At 34.0% G+C, this 17,348-nt stretch overlaps 1 protein-coding gene across 3 annotated transcripts in view; it reads left to right on the top strand.

The window, feature by feature from the left end:
- LOC139518117 (importin-5-like) overlaps positions 1–17,348 on the top strand; it is a 43,082-nt gene that overhangs the window by 14,443 nt on the left and 11,291 nt on the right. For all 3 annotated transcript variants that reach the window (XM_071309785.1, XM_071309788.1, XM_071309789.1), the window contains 10 exons: positions 544–633; positions 1,524–1,697; positions 2,466–2,684; positions 4,432–4,515; positions 7,153–7,285; positions 7,909–7,970; positions 8,553–8,709; positions 9,237–9,409; positions 11,736–11,847; positions 12,059–12,114. In XM_071309785.1, coding sequence (XP_071165886.1) covers positions 544–633; positions 1,524–1,697; positions 2,466–2,684; positions 4,432–4,515; positions 7,153–7,285; positions 7,909–7,970; positions 8,553–8,709; positions 9,237–9,409; positions 11,736–11,847; positions 12,059–12,114 — 1,260 coding nt within the window. The remainder of the gene's footprint in view (positions 1–543; positions 634–1,523; positions 1,698–2,465; positions 2,685–4,431; positions 4,516–7,152; positions 7,286–7,908; positions 7,971–8,552; positions 8,710–9,236; positions 9,410–11,735; positions 11,848–12,058; positions 12,115–17,348) is intronic.

Raw genomic sequence — 17,348 nt, 5'->3', positions numbered from 1 at the left:
CATCGGTATTTAACTGTTTAACTCGGGATCCGCTTTTAACCGGAAAATACTTTTAGAACAGTTTAAAACAAACGGTAAAAAGCAAAAATATGCTAAATTAAATACAATTTTCCATGTTAAACTGCTGTAGTTTGAACAATTCTCGTCCATTTTTTCAAGTTTTTTTCACCATTCGATTTCTTTCTAAAGGTAGATATTCTATGTGATACAGCGCTACCTTGTTATTAATAAACAAGGGATTTCCCACAGGTGCGTTATAATTACCGGACTCGATAAAACCATGTGACTGATAAGAAATTCCAGATGCCTTTTACAACCGCGGTAACGCAGATAGTAACCAAAGGCGTCTTACCGCTGAGACTATAATTGGATGAAATCGTATGACTTTAGTACAGAGCTCAGCATGCTATAAATACATGCTAATTAGTCGTTGTTATTCCTTCTAAATATTACTTCCATGAGTTAACTAACAATGATAAAAAAAAAGCTACAATGCAATTAAGTTCTGTCAATTGAAAAGTTAATTGTTGTTTTTTCTTGCAGCACCCAAGAGTTAGATATGCTGGATGTAATGCTATTGGTCAGCTGTGTAGAGATTTTGGTCCCTTATTTCAAAAGAAATATCATAACAGGGTAAGATATTCATTCCAGACCCTACAATTATATTTGTTTTAACCTTGTATGAAGACATTTAAAACTTGTTTCTAATAGATATCTGAGAAGATGTGGAATTAGTGCAAATGAGACAACTCTCCATCTAAGTCACACTCAATAAAAGTAAACCCTTATAGGTCAAAGTACGGTCTTCAACAAAGATTCTTGGCTCACACCGAACAGCAAGCTATAAAGGGCCCTAAAAATTAACTTGTGTAAAACCTTTCAAATGGGAAAACCAACAGTCTAATCTATATAAAAAAAGAGAAACAAGAAACAGTTGAGAACCACATCAACAAATGACAACTACTGAACATCAGATTCCTGACTTAGGACAGGTACAAACAATTGCAGCAGGTTTAAACATTTTAATGGTACCAAACCTTTACCCTAATAGTGTAACATCACAACATAAATATGAGTCATAGAAGGAATGAAAGAATTCCATAAAATAAAAAGGCTTGATTTTCGATTTTATATACTGTGGATACATTATTATTCCTTGGATACAAATTTTCGGGGATATTGTGGATACAGATTAATCACAGAATTAAATGTTCAACAATTAACAATTTTTTTAAAGGATTGTATGCATTTTTTCGACAAAACTACAAAATTAAAAATCAAGGAACATTAGTACCCATTAAAATAGATGAATCCACAGTAAGTTTTTCAAGTTGTAACAGAATTGTAAATTTATATCCAGATATTTTTCAATGTATCAGAATTATTTAAAACATGTGCATTCCAAATTATAGCAGAATTTCCACAAACCCAACACATATTTTAGGACTAGAATTATTACAAGTAGTGGCCTTCCTTTAAAATGAGTTTGAACTAGAATTTAGCTGAGTTTTCCTATATTACAGGTTGTTCCAGAATTATTACAGATTATGGATGACAATGCTAATCCCAGAGTACAGTCACATGGGGCAGCAGCACTGGTCAATTTTGCTGAGGAATGTCCAAAAATTGTACTCTCTCAATATTTAGATGTCATTTTAGATAAAATGGAACAAGTTCTTAGTAGTAAATTTAAAGAGGTAAGAATGACAATTATTTGTATGCCTGGGGTCAAATTTAACAAAATTATCCTGTGAAATAAGAGCACACTGTGTCACATGTCATTGTCTTATACAAACAATTTACCCCTAGTATTGGAATTGTTAAAAAGAGTAATTTCACATAGCAGTAAAGAAATTGGAATGATAAATAACTATTTTCCTTTGATATCAGATGAAAATGACCTTTGTCTTGACTATTGCTATTTGATGTCTGACCTTTAAATACATATTAGAGGGGCATTATGTTTTTCTGGTTAGTAATTCAGTAATAACAGTAAACAACATGTATATTGTCCTTTGATATATCATGAAAATGACCTTTGCTAGATAGTATCTGACCTTTGTCTTTACTTGTATTTTCCAATATTCACAAATCATCATGACTTTTAAAAATTCTTGAGCTTGAAATGATGAAGACATAATTTATTGATAAAAAAAACCTTTGAAGTTGTTTTAAACATCCACCAAATGATGAAAATTGAGAACACCATGTAATTAAAAAAAAAAAGTTATATGTGAAATTATATCTTTAGCAAAAAACACAAAAACTTTAAAAACAAAAAACTGAGAGACAGAAAATAGCTGGCAAATTTTCAACCTTAAAGCTTTTTGCTGTGGATTTTTGAAAAAAAACAAAAAAAACCTGAACATCACAAAAGAACACATTGATTTCATTCATTTTGTTATCTGTTGCGTAGATGTATTTATATTTTTTCATCATTATGTTTGTTAATGTTTCTTCCATAGTTATTAGAGAGGGGTGTCAAGTTAGTGTTGGAACAAGTGGTAACAGCCCTAGCATCAGTAGCTGATACGGTTGAGGAGAAATTTACACAGTATTACGACAGATTCATGCCATGTCTCAAATATATCATGCAGAATGCTGTAACTAAAGAAATGAGACTTTTACGAGGGAAAACCATAGAATGTATTAGTCTTATAGGATTAGCTGTAGGCAAAGAAAAGGTATGTTCAATGACATAACATGCAGTTACATGTTACATGACATGGTAGGTCTGTCAGGAACAACCCAGAAAAACCTTCAGAAAAGGGCATAGTTTTTAGGGCTCAGCTGATATATCTGCATAAGGTCTATATATAGTAATCTACTTTTGTGGGTTAGTCACAAATACTTTTTGTTCTCTAATTTATAATCTTTTGGAGTTAAGACAAGTAACTTTGCATGATTTTTCTACAAGAAAGTTTGTCATGTACAAGGCATTCCCTGTGAAGTTATGAAATATGTTTAGGTAAAGACACTGGAATGATGGATAACTGCAAACTTTGATATCGGATGAAAATGACCTTTGCTAGATAGTATCTGACCTTTGTCTTTACCATTTTACCTTTATTTCTATTTTGTATGGCCTACACTGATGTGATTATAGTATGTAATATATTTTTTTCAATCCTGTGACTTCTGTCACAGAAAGGTTGACATAGGGGTAGTGATCAGGCAGCGGCAGCAATAACAAACTTATTAAAAGCTTAATGTTTCAGAATGTAGACGATTGAGAAATCTTAATTTCTCTATTATTATGAGTAGTAGGACAACTGTTTTATTATTTGCTTATTTAGCAAGCTCCTCGTGCCTGTCGGACCGCTTTCACTTGACCTTGACCTCGTTGAACAAGGTTATATTTCCATGGTCAAGTCCATATCTCAGTTATTGTAAGCAATATGTATACTATAATTGGTGTATGGCATGATTGTAAGGTGTATATGTCCAACTAGCAGGTGTCATATCTAACCTTGACCTTATTTCATGGTTCAGGGGTAAGGTAAAAATTTTGTGTTTTGGTCTGTTTTACTTGTCTCATACAAGGCATCCCCTGGCAGGGTATGAAATTAGCGCCCACAGGCCAATGGCCCCTAAAATTTGGTGTGGGCTACTTAAATTATTGGTTTTCTTGTATAGGACTATATATATGGGCTACAAAATTTAAGCTGTGGGTTACCATTGCCAAAGTCTTAAGTTCTATCCCTGTCTGGCAAGTTATGAATGATGACAAGGTGAAGACATTGAAATGATGGATAACTGCAAACTTTGATATCTGATGAAAATGACCTTTGCTAGATAGTATCTGACCTTTGTCTACACCATTATATCATTATTTCTGTTTTTGACTGGACTACAGTGATTTAATTATTGGTTTTAATCATGTTTTATTATGTGCTTGTCTTGAAAGCTCCTCATGCCCATCCGACAGTTTTCACTTGACCTTGACCTCATTTCATGGATCAGTGAACAAGGTTATATTTCCATGGTCAATTTATGTCTCAGTTATTGTAAGCAATATGTTTACTTTATTTGGTGTATGGCATGATTGTAAGGTGTATATGTTGAACTGGCAGGTGTCATATCTAACCTTGACCTTATTTCATGGTTCAGGGGTAAGGTCAAGATTTTGTGTTTTGGTCTGTTTTACTCGTCTCATTCAAGGCATTACTCCTCTAATTCAAGGCATCCCCTGGCAAGTTATGAATGTTGACAAGGTGAAGACATTGGAATGATGGATAACTGCAAACTTTGATATATGATGAAAATGACCTTTGCTAGATAGTATCTGACCTTTGTCTACACCCTTATATCTTTACCTCTGTTTTTAACTGGACTTAGTGTAGGACTTAATCATGTTTACATTTATTTTCCAGGACTAGTGATGTAATTATAGTATGTAATCATGTTCACATTTATATTTCTGTTTTCCAGTTTTTACAGGACTGTAGTGACGTGATGCAGATGTTATTGAAGACACAAACAGATCTGAGTGAAATGGAGGACGATGATCCACAGGTATTCAAAAAGTAAAATAATAAAAATACCCAACTCGGGGGAAACTGGAAAGTCCTTTATCACATAGCAAAATACCCAACTCGGAGGGAAATTGGAAAGTCCCTTATCAAATAGCAAAGTACCCAACCCGGAGGGAAATTGGAAAGTCTCTTAATTATCAAATAGCAAAATACCCAACTCAGGGGAAATTGGAAAGTCTCTTATCAAATAGCAAAATACCCAACTCGGAGGGAAATTGGAAAGTCCCTTATCAAATAGCAAAATACCCAACCCGGAGGGAAATTGGAAAGTCTCTTATCAAATAGCAAAATACCCAACTCGGAGGGAAATTGGAAAGTCCTTTATCACTTAGCAAAATACCCAACTCGGGGGAAATTGGAAAGTCCCTTAATTATCAAATAGCAAAATACCCAACTCAGGGGAAATTGGAAAGTCTCTTATCAAATAGCAAAATACCCAACTCGGAGGGAAATTGGAAAGTCTCTTATCAAATAGCAAAATACCCAACTCGGAGGGAAATTGGAAAGTCTCTTATCAAATAGCAAAATCAAAAGCTCATACACTTCAATCACATGGAAAACAATGGTCATATCCAGACTTGGTACAGACATCCACATGGAAAACAATGGTCATATCCAGACTTGGTACAGACATCCACATGGAAAACAATGGTCATATCCAGACTTGGTACAGACATCCACATGGAAAACAATGGTCATATCCAGACTTGGTACAGACATCCACATGGAAAACAATGGTCATATCCAGACTTAGTACAGACATCCACATGGAAAACAATGGTCATATCCAGACTTGATACAGACATCCACATGGAAAACAATGGTCATATCCAGACTTGGTACAGACATCCACATGGAAAACAATGGTCATATCCAGACTTGATACAGACATCCACATGGAAAACAATGGTCATATCCAGACTTGGTACAGACATTTCCTTGAAAATTCTTCGAATAAAACTGGTTTTAAAGCTAACTTAACCTCACACTTGTATGACAGTCATATAAAATTCCATGATATTGACAACAGTGTGATAACAAAACATAGTAGGTGAAAATGTATAAATATGAGTACAGCAGTAAATTAAACCTTCTGTCAGTTACATGTTAATTTACATTTAGGAAATAGATAAGAGATTGTCTGGATGTAGTTAGTGGCAGGGAATGGAGTGATGTATACCTAACATTTTGATAAATAATGAAATCATTTATGTTGCTAGATAGTATCTGACCATTTCTCTGATTATTTATGTTGCTAGATAGTATCTGACCATTTCTCTGATTATTTATGTTGCTAGATAGTATCTGACCATTTCTCTGATGATCTATGTTGCTAGATAGTATCTGACCATTTCTCTGATGATCTATGTTGCTAGATAGTATCTGACCATTTCTCTGATGATTTATGTTGCTAGATAGTATCTGACCATTTCTCTGATGATCTATGTTGCTAGATAGTATCTGACCATTTCTCTGATGATTTATGTTGCTAGATAGTATCTGCACATTTCTCTGATGATTTATGTTGCTAGATAGTATCTGACCATTTCTCTGATGATTTATGTTGCTAGATAGTATCTGACCATTTCTCTGATGATTTATGTTGCTAGATAGTATCTTACCATTTCTCTGATTATTTATGTTGCTAGATAGTATCTGACCATTTCTCTGATTATCTATGTTGCTAGATAGTATCTTACCATTTCTCTGATTATTTATGTTGCTATATAGTATCTGACCATTTCTCTGATTATTTATGTTGCTAGATAGTATCTGACCATTTCTCTGATTATCTATGTTGCTATATAGTATCTGACCATTTCTCTGATTATTTATGTTGCTAGATAGTATCTGACCATTTTTCTGATTATTTATGTTGCTAGATAGTATCTGACCATTTCTTTGATTATTTAAGGTTTCCATGGTTTTAACATTTGGCCATTGTGGTGTGTTGCCATCACATGTCATATATGAATAACCAGAAACCACTGACCCATTAGTCACCTTGGTTTCCAGATCACCACTGATCCATGAATCATAAAATAGTTTATATAAGACTGCCACCTTAGCTGACTTTGGTCACTTATAAGGAGCAGAATGTGCCTATTGATTTTGGGGTCACTTTGAAGAAGAGTTACACATTCTTGGAGTAAATAAACAAAGAATCAAATGATGTATGATTTTTCTATTTGAAGATGGATCTTTTAACAATTTTGAGACAGATGCCAGCTGTTAATTTCCTTGCTATCTATATAGTCTGAGTACTGATCACCCAATTCTCCAGAAAGTCCTAAACTTGGGAGCAATATAATATCTCATTAACTCAACAGGTACATATGTTTTTCAATGCATTGTACTCTTGATGAAGTTGATATAGTTTGCCTGCATGAATGGCAGGTATTGGTAAGGTGAAGACATTGGAATGATGGATAAATGCAAACTTTGATATATGATGAAAATGGCCTTTGCTAGATAGTATCTGACCTTTATCTTCACCATTATACCTTTATTTGTTGACTTGTAATAGAAGTAGACTTCCAATGGAAGTAAATTTGAGTTGATGGTCAAAAGATTAAGTTAAATGACTAACTAGTTAAGAATCACTCTCTCATTTCAGATATCCTACATGATATCAGCCTGGGCTAGAATGTGTAAGATTCTAGGTAAAGAATTCCAGCAATACTTGCCATTAGTAATGCCACCTGTTTTAAAAGCAGCTTCCCTCAAGCCAGAGGTTGCACTGCTTGACAGTAAGTATAGATAATTAGCTCAACACTTTGTTTAAAGGAACTATATCTGGGATTGCCTGTTGTTAGGTAGTCACAGACTAGTATTTTTACTTTTGTGCAACAAAAAATATCTCAATAATGAAGTTATATCACTTATCTTTAAAAAAAAAATTGGAGAACGGAAACAGCGATTTTCAGACATCAATAACTTGAGGAAGCATTTAGTGTTACCCTTTTCTATATGTACATCCAAAAATAGATTCTCTTCTCTTTACTTTTGCCTCAACCAAATTTTATGAAACATAATGCTTAATACCACACTACACAGATCAAGTTCGAATTAGGATTGTGTCACTTTTACCATTCTTGAGTTATGTTCCTTTATTAAGTTAAATGTTAGTGATGAGCTTCCCCATTTTTCTAATAAATGGACTTATTAAATTGTAGTATTATTAATTCTTCCTGTTGTTAAAATTAACATAATTAAGAAACAGTCTTAGTTTTTCAGACATTTATACCTTTTCGTAAAATTACATGGAATATTTGAGAATTGGACATCGTTTTTTGGTGGTTTTCATTAAATGTGTACACTTACAGCAGCAGACACAGTGTTCTGATGAAGAACTATTACTTGTTTTTTTCAGGTGATGAAATAAGAGACATGCAAGGTGATACAGACTGGGAGTTTGTCAATGTAGGGGAACAGGTAAGACATGCAAGGTGATACAGACTGGGAGTTTGTCAATGTAGGGGAACAGGTAAGACATGCAAGGTGATACAGACTGGGAGTTTGTCAATGTAGGGGAACAGGTAAGACATGCAAGGTGATACAGACTGGGAGTTTGTCAATGTAGGGGAACAGGTACAGTATTTATTTCATCAGCAACATACTGATATAAACATTGTGTATACATTAAATAAAAATGATTAAGGAAAAGTATAGAAATTTTGCTCTATTTTTCTTCCTGGTTAAGAATAATTCAATTGCTGTACATCTCTGAAAATTTTACAGGATTTTCTACTGCATGTGTTTTATGGTAAAACTTTTTGCACAATCCATCTAATGACTTTCTCACTGTAGTGAAAACACTGCAAATAATATACACATATTAATCAATTATCATGAAATAAAATCAAATGAAGGTTATTCTGACCTATGTTAACTTCTGTCATTAAATCTCTAGTTGAGAGCTGTGTTAGTGCAATCATACCACATCTTCCGATTTTTATAATGTTAAGTGTGTTAGGCAGTTGTCAGGTTCTTAAATATTGTTCCATTGTTTTACAGCAAAGTTTTGGTATTAGAACAGCTGGTTTAGAAGAGAAAACAACAGCATGTCAGATGTTAGTGTGTTACGCAAGAGAACTAAAGGAAGGTTTTGCTGAGTACGCAGAGGAAGTGGTCAGGACAATGGTCCCTTTGTTAAAGTTCTACTTCGAAGATGGTATCCTTTATACAGTGATGACCAGTATCATGGTCAGAAATCATACATGATAGGTGTTCCCGTGTTGACCAATGTTGTTTGTCCAGTATCATCCCTTACAGTTGTAAGTAAATTTAGGAAATAGATAAGAGATTGTCTTGAAGTAGTGAATGAAGGAATTTGTCTTGATGTAGTGAATAAAGGGAATGGAGTGATGTATACCTTACATTTTGATTAATGATGAAATCATTTATGTTGCTAGATAGTATCTGACCATTTCTCTGATTATATAAGGGTTCCATGGTTTTAACATATGGCCATTGTGGTTGACCAATGTTGTTTGGCCAGTTACATGGTTAGACATCATACACAATATACTTATACTGGCATGTTAAATCATCTCATAAGTCTGTTTCATTTCTTATTTCTTGCATCAATAGTTAAAATGTTCTTTTTTTACTTATCTGTTTTGAAGTTAATATTATGTATATATATATCAGTGTTTCAACTGTAATGTGACATTAAAATTTTCTTTAACCTTGAAAAAGACATTAGAATAGCAGCCTCAGAAAGTCTACCGTTCTTAATAGACTGTGCTAAGATTCGTGGAGATCAGTATGTAGCAGAGATGTGGAATTATATCTGTCCAAGTCTGTTAAAGGCAATAGAGATAGAACCTGAACAGTCAGTTCTACCAGAACACTTGTATGCTTTATCCAAGGTAAGAATTTGCCAGACAATAAATTGTAATGCTATTTTTACAAAAATTTTCCTTTGATCTTGCTGACTGATAATTTCTTTTATTGGTCATCCCACTGCCTATATCACTCTGCTAAGTTGTTACTAAAATTACTTATTGTCCTTCCCTATACCTATATCACCCTGCTCTGTCGCTCTGCAATTCTTGTATCAAGGCCTCAAAACGAGACCAGGCATTATCAGCAACGTCACAATGTGAGAGGAGAAGTTATCAGCGACGTCACAATGCGAGAGGAGACGTAATCAAGCTTGCTTCTGCCAAGTATAAAACTGTCTTAGGAAGAGGGAAAAGACCAGTAATAGAAAGATAAACAGATAATCCGGTTTTCTTCAAAAAGATATCATAAATATCAGCTGTGAGCCACAATGAGTGCAGCGAAAGAGCTAAAAATTTTCACATTATGTGAAGCGGCTATATGTAGAAAACCTGATAATCGGAACTTCTCAGTACTCTAGAGAGTTATGAAAAATTATAGCTAGAAACTAAGAGCGCACATGTCATTGTCAATGAAATTAACGTCTTCATAGGTAGAATAGCGATAAACAGATTATCATTGGTCATCTCAACTCAATTGCTTTTCTCTATACCAGCTCAAGCGAGAAAATCAATCTCATTGAGATGACCAACAACAATCAAGAAGTATTAAATTTTGCTTCTGTAATAATAATGGAAACAACATCTGACATTCTTTTTATGCCCCACCGACAATAGTAGAGGGGCATTATGTTTTCTGGTCTGTGCCTCCGTTCCTCTGTGTGTCCGTCCGTTCGTCCCACTTCAGGTTAAAGTTTTTGGTCAAGGTAGTTTTTGATGAAGCTGAAGTCCAATTAACTTGAAACTTAGTACACATGTTCCTTATGATATGATCTTTCTTATTTTAAAACAAAATTAGACTTCTGACACCATTTTCATGGTCCACTGAACATAAAAATTAAAAGTGGCAGTTTCAGGTTAAAGTTTTTGGTCAAGGTAGTTTTTGATGAAGCTGAAGTCCAATCAACTTGAAACTTAGTACAAATGTTTCTTATGATATGATCTTTCATATTTTTAAACCAAATTAGACTTTTGACCCTATTTTCATGGTCCACTGAACATAAAAATTAAAAGTGTGAGTTTCAGGTTAAAGTTTTAGGTCAAGGTAGTTTTTGATGAAGTTAAAGTCCAATCAACTTGAAACTTAGTACACATGTTCCTTATTAGTTGATCTTTTTACTTTTAAGGCCAAATTAGATTTTTTACCCAATTTCACAGTCCATTGAACATTGAAAATGATAATGCGAGTGGGGCATCCTTGTACTTTGGACACATTCTTGTTTTTATGCCCCACCTACGATAGTCTGGTCTGTGCGTCCGTTCGTCTGTCTGTTCGTTCGTCCGTCTGTTCGTTCGTCCGTCTGTCCCGCTTCAGGTTAAAGTTTTTGGTCAAGGTAGTTTTTGATGAAGTTGAAGTCCAATCAACTTGAAACTTAGTACACATGTTCCTTATGATATGATCTTTCTAATTTTAAAGCCAAATTAAATTTTTGACCCCAATTTCACGGTCCACTGAACATAGAAAATGAAAGTGCATGTTTCAGGTTAAAGTTTTTGGTCAAGGTAGTTTTTGATGAAGTTGAAGTCCAATCAACTTGAAACTTAGTACACATGTTCCTTATGATATGATCTTTCTAATTTTAAAGCCAAATTAAACTTTTGACCCCAATTTCACGGTCCACTGAACATAGAAAATGAAAGTGCATGTTTCAGGTTAAAGTTTTTGGTCAAGGTAGTTTTTGATGAAGTTGAAGTCCAATCAACTTGATACTTAGTACACATGTTCCTTATGATATGATCTTTCTAATTTTAAAGCCAAATTAAACTTTTGACCCCAATTTCACGGTCCACTGAACATAGAAAATGAAAGTGCATGTTTCAGGTTAAAGTTTTTGGTCAAGGTAGTTTTTGATGAAGTTGAAGTCCAATCAACTTGTAACTTAGTACACATGTTCCCTATGATATTATCTTTCTAATTTTAATGCCTAATTATATTTTTTATCCAATGTCATGGTCCATTGAACATGGAAAATGATAGTGCGAGTGGGGCATCCGTGTACTTTGGACACATTCTTGTTTTACTTTTACAAATAGTGAATTGCAGTTTCAAGTCGAATAAAGTATTTTCATTTTATAAACAAATATATTCTTGTACACATCATAGGTAGTGTAGAAAACACGTGTAGATTCATGCTTTGGTTTCATTTATACTCAACACTTGGATGTTTACTAATAGTAAATTCTTGTGTTTCAGTGCATAGAAAAGTTGGGAAAAGGGTGTTTATCCCAAGAGAATATGAACTTAGTTATGTCTTTGCTGGAAAAACAACTGCAGACTCATTTCAAAAAGCAGGAAGAAAGACATGGTGAGCCTTGTTATATTTATCTTTGAAACCATTACTGGTTGAGAGAGTTCGAAATAGGCGTAGTTGATGTTGATCAATAGTTTATTTCAGTGATTGGTTAAGAATCATACAGAAAAATTGCTTAGTAAATAAATTCTACAAATATAAATGTCAATAGAAAGAGGTGTTGATGATAATAATCCATCTTTAATCCAGTGATTTATGTTTTCAGAAAAGAGGAAAGATGAGGATTATGATGAGGATTTAGAGGAAGACTTATTAGAGGAGGTAACTATCATCAACGTTCAGAGTAAGGATCAGTGTTCTATCCCTGATCACTGTGACGTGTCAAGTCTTAGATCAGTGTTCTATCCCTGATCAGTGTGACGTGTCAAGTCTTAGATCAGTGTTCTATCCCTGATCACTGTCAGGTGTCAAGTCTTAGATCAGTGTTCTATCCCTGATCACTGTCAGGTGTCAACTCTTAGATCAGTGTTCTATCCCTGATCACTGTCAGGTGTCAATCTTTAGATCAGTGTTCTATCCCTGATCACTGTCAGGTGTCAAGTCTAATTTCACAATCAGAATTATTTGTATTTTTGTATGTAAACACAGCAAAGAAATATGACAATAATCTGTCTACATTTACAGCCGAGTATGAAGCTAAAGGTCATATATCTTTGGTTAGCTTGCTTTCTAGCTGAACCGTGAAGTCATTGTTAGACTAGCTTGCTTGCTAGCTGAACCGTGAAGTCATTGTTAGGTTAGGTAAACTACCCTCCTTTAAGAGTAGACTAGTCCAGCAGACAAGCAATCTATCTGTCTGTAGGACTAGGGTTTGAAAGGAGGGTAGGATACCTTACCTAACAATGACTTCACGGTTCAGCTAGCAAACAAGCAAGCTAACCAAAGATATTACCTTTATTTACATACTCAATGAAATTGGTTCTATGCATTTCCACCTAAATTTGTCAAATGTTGTCGATTTTAATTTAGACAGTCTTTATTTTGTACAAGACAGTTCTTGCATGCTCATTTGCTTCAAAATTCAAAAGTCTCATTTTAAATATGTATGAAATATTACAAGTGAAAACATTTTTTCATGGTTCAGTCAAGGAGATCAAAGGCTCAATATTTTAATTTATGCCTCAGCATGCAGTTTTATTGAAAAATGACGCTTTCAGCGGCATGTTTCTATACTAGTGAACTGAACTTCCATTACATTTCTCTGACTACCGGCTTGGTTCGTATTTACTTTCCATTACATTTCTCCGTCTACCGCTCTTGGTTTCGTATTTACTGTTTTACATTTAAACTGGAATTTGCTTTTATTATGATTTTTGTGTAGTAATCAACCGGGAACCAGTTTACATACCTCCGGTCCTTCTTATTACCAAAAAGATCGAAGTGTAACAACCAATGTTGTAAAGATACTCATAAATCTATTTTTATAACCTTATTGATTATGTGAAGTAAAACTAAAACATTATTAAAACATTAAAAATCTAAAATTAATCGGGGGAAAACTTGAAAGTCTTTTCTTCATACAAACCACTGCCTTTTTTATAAGAAAATATAATGTGTCCGTGTTGGTCCACTTTCTATTGGTTATAAGACAGATCGAAGTACCGGACATCGACTCAATTTTTGTTTACAAAGTTACAACAGTAGAGTCTGTAACAGACTGTATCTGTATGACATGTGCATTGACATGTGCATAAATTGTCGATATCGATGCTGGCTTTAATACAACGGTTTTATTGGTGGGGTCGGATCGTTCGTCCTGATCGGCGCGATCACTGTCTTACGGAATTCTAGTCAAATCGGCACTTCAGTTGGTTAAATCGGCACCTGGTCAATTCGGCACCCGGTATAGTCAAATCGGCATCTAGTCAAATGAAATTGGCACCTGGTTAAATCGGCACTTGATATAGTCAATTCGGCATCCATGTTAGATTTGTTTAATATATATTTTAACAGTATTTTAAGCAAAAACAGTAAAAATAAGCAATGTGTTGTCCAGAAATTTTACAGTATTTACCCACAGGCACTTGTTTCTATCCATAGGAAGGTGGCTATCCATATAAATAGGGATAGTAGATCTTCCCATGGATAGAAAACAAGTGCCTGTGTATTTATCCAAGAAAAGGTAGATAAGGAAGGGGTTGGCCAGAAATATTAACCTCATTTTATCATGTTTATTCACATTTTTAAAGGTTGAATTATTTATATTTATTATTGAATGCCTAATTGACTTTAAAGAAGTGCCGATTTGACTAGATGTCGATTTAACCAGGTGCCGATTTGACTTGTACCATATTATTAAGGCCCTAAAGTGAGTTTGAATATTGTACGGTGTTTTACTTGGCGGAATGTCAATACACTCACAGTAAGAGTTATTCTTTACTTGCTTTTCCACAATAATTGTTTCGTGGTATTCTTTGAATATCTCGGCAGTTATGGTTCTCTTCGGACATGCTTTTAAGGGGAATTCGTCTGGTTCAATAGCGTGAATCAGCCCCTCAACTTCTTTGTACATAAATACTAACTTTTGCTTGAACGTTTTGTTCGTCCTTGTCTGGAGATCTTCAAGTTGTAGTTCCAGTTTGGCAACATTTTGGAGACTTATCCATCCTCTTTTGACTTGTAATCTCTGGTGATAAATATTGCCGCTTGACATGTTTATTTTTGTTACCGGGTAGGGGTCGCATACGATGGCTCCATATTAAATTATGAGATCAATTCCTAAAGGTCTAGTTCATTATCCAATCTGACACAAATTTCAATAACTGGAATGCCACCCGTGTTGAATATATGGTGACCCACTATAACAGCATAATTACTTGGGATTGTGTTTAATACCATGATGGTTCAATGGCATAAACTTAAATGGAGACAAAATTTAACATGAAAGATTGTGGATTAGTGTAAAATAAAAGAAAACTAGCTTACTATAATATATGGTTAAAGAATGAATATCAAATTATATGGGTCATGGGCAGAGTTGTTATAAAATATCAATATGGCAGAGATGTGGTTTCAAGTTTCATATAAAGGGACCTGACTGACATGAAATAAAAAAAATCAAAGGAGTATCCCTATTTGTCTAATCTTCAATGTGAAATAAAACAAGTATAACAATATTGTGTAAATCTAAAGAAATAGCATTTGCTTCAAGTAACAGAAATAACTACATTTGTGTATGTCACTAGTAACTTATTTAATGAGTATGTGGGTAATTAGTCCTATAACATATGACCTCAGGAGCATTATTTACTATTTCTATTTACTGATAATTTATTTTTTTACTATCAATGTGTCACACTTCGCATTCAAAAATTAAAAAAAAAATGAAAATGTCAGTATAAAAACGTTAAAAATTGAATAAGAATGCGAAGTCATATGTTTATAGGACTAGTGGGGTATAAAAGCTTATTACAACAGGCTCTTCATAATCATTTGGTTTGAAAGGATACTAGTAGTCTGTATTCTTGAATTAGAAAAATGTAATTGCAAGAAAAAAAAAACGCATTAATTAGAATACTTTAGATCATTCAGGTATAGTCTTTATTTAGTACATACAAAAGAACAGCCAGTAGTCATTGGATATTGTAGATCATATAAATAGTCTTGACCTATTTATTAGTACAAAAGAACAGCTAGTAATCATTGGATATTGTATATCATTCCAGTATTCTTGACCTATTTATTAGTACAAAAGAACAGCTAGTAAGCATTGGATATTGTATATCATTCCAGTATTCTTGACTTATTTATTAGTACAAAAGAACAGCTAAATAAAAAATGAAGCAAAACAGCTAGTAATCATTGGATATTGTATATCATTCCAGTATTCTTGACTTATTTATTAGTACAAAAGAACAGCTAAATAAAAAATGAAGCAGGAACTTCTTAGGAAGAAAGATAAGAAGTTAGCACTATCCTTTAACTCTACTTTTCGCTATATAGATGATGTTCTTTCACTAAATAATTCAAAATTTGGTGACTATGTGGAACGCATCTATCCAATCGAGCTAGAGATAAAGGATACTACAGATACAGTTAAGTCGGCCTCATATCTTGACTTACATCTAGAAATTGACAATGAGGGTCGGTTGAAAACAAAACTTTACGACAAAAGAGATGATTTCAGCTTTCCAATTGTGAACTTTCCAATTCTAAGTAGCAACATTCCAGCAGCACCTGCATACGGGGTATATATCTCCCAATTGATACGATATTCCCGTGCTTGCATTTCCTATCATGATTTTCTTGATAGAGGGTTGCTGCTCACAAAGAAGCTATTAAACCAAGAGTTCCAAATGGTGAAGTTGAAATCATCCCTTCGTAAATTTTACGGACGCCATCACGAGTTGGTTGACCGTTATGGAATAACCGTATCACAAATGATATCGGATATGTTCCTTACGTCGTAACTACAATCCCCTTCCCTTTTCTGAATGTGACCTACCGAATTAGACTATTTACCGGATTTGTTATCACATAAGCAACACGACGGGTGCCGCATGTGGAGCAGGATCTGCTTACCCTTCCGGAGCACCTGAGATCACCCCTAGTTTTTTGGTGGGGTTCGTGTTGTTTATTCTTTAGTTTTCTATGTTGTGTCGTGTGTGCTGTTGTTTTTTGTCTTTTTCATTCTTAGCCATGGCGTTGTCAGTTTGTTTGAGATTTGACTGTCCCTTTGGTATCTTTCGTCCCTCTAGTAATCATTGGATATTGTATATCATTCCAGTATTCTTGACCTATTTATCTGTACAAAAAAAAACAGACAGTAGTCATTGGATACTGTAGATCATTCAGGTAGTCTTGACCTATTTATTTGTACAAAAAAAAAACATGCCAGTAGTCATTGGATACTGTAGATCATTTAGGTAGTCTTGACTCTTGACCTATTCATTTGTATTAAAAAAAACCAGTCAGTTGTCATCTTCACTTCACACACTCATATACGAATATCAACTATATGCTTACGAGACATGTTGCAATGTTCAACTTATTACGGTATGTGAAAATCAAGACTTGCATAAAAAATATCCCAATATTAGAGGCAGTGGCGTAATTTTTCCTCAGAGCTTTCAGCTCTTTGATTAATAAAGTTTGTGAGTTTTGTATGATGTATGGGTACCCAAATTGTACTTATTTTGACATTTTTTTTCACCTTTGTTTATTTAAGAAACCGATTAAAGTTTCCAATATGTGATTATTTTGTAGATGTATCCTTAATTTGTATATAGTTTTAAAATGACATTTTTAGTCCATACTGGATCATTAAAAAGTACGGGTTTGAATCAACCTTATACTGTAATGAGAATGCTGAACTTCATTCACACCATTAAAAATGAATGAATGATGTTTTATTTTTCGATAATTTTACAAATCCATGTTTTAATACAATTTGTAATCATAAAAGATGCCTGTAGCTTTCTTTATAAAAGTTGACTTTATGTGGATGTTGCATGTAACTTTTCCGTAGATTTTTCACTTAATATTAATAATGTTTA

Source organism: Mytilus edulis, chromosome 3, assembly GCF_963676685.1.
Source record: "Mytilus edulis chromosome 3, xbMytEdul2.2, whole genome shotgun sequence".
In the NCBI taxonomy this organism is placed as follows: domain Eukaryota; kingdom Metazoa; phylum Mollusca; class Bivalvia; order Mytilida; family Mytilidae; genus Mytilus; species Mytilus edulis.
The sequence above is the reverse complement of the archived record's forward strand: the minus strand, read 5'-3'. Positions and strand labels throughout refer to the sequence as shown.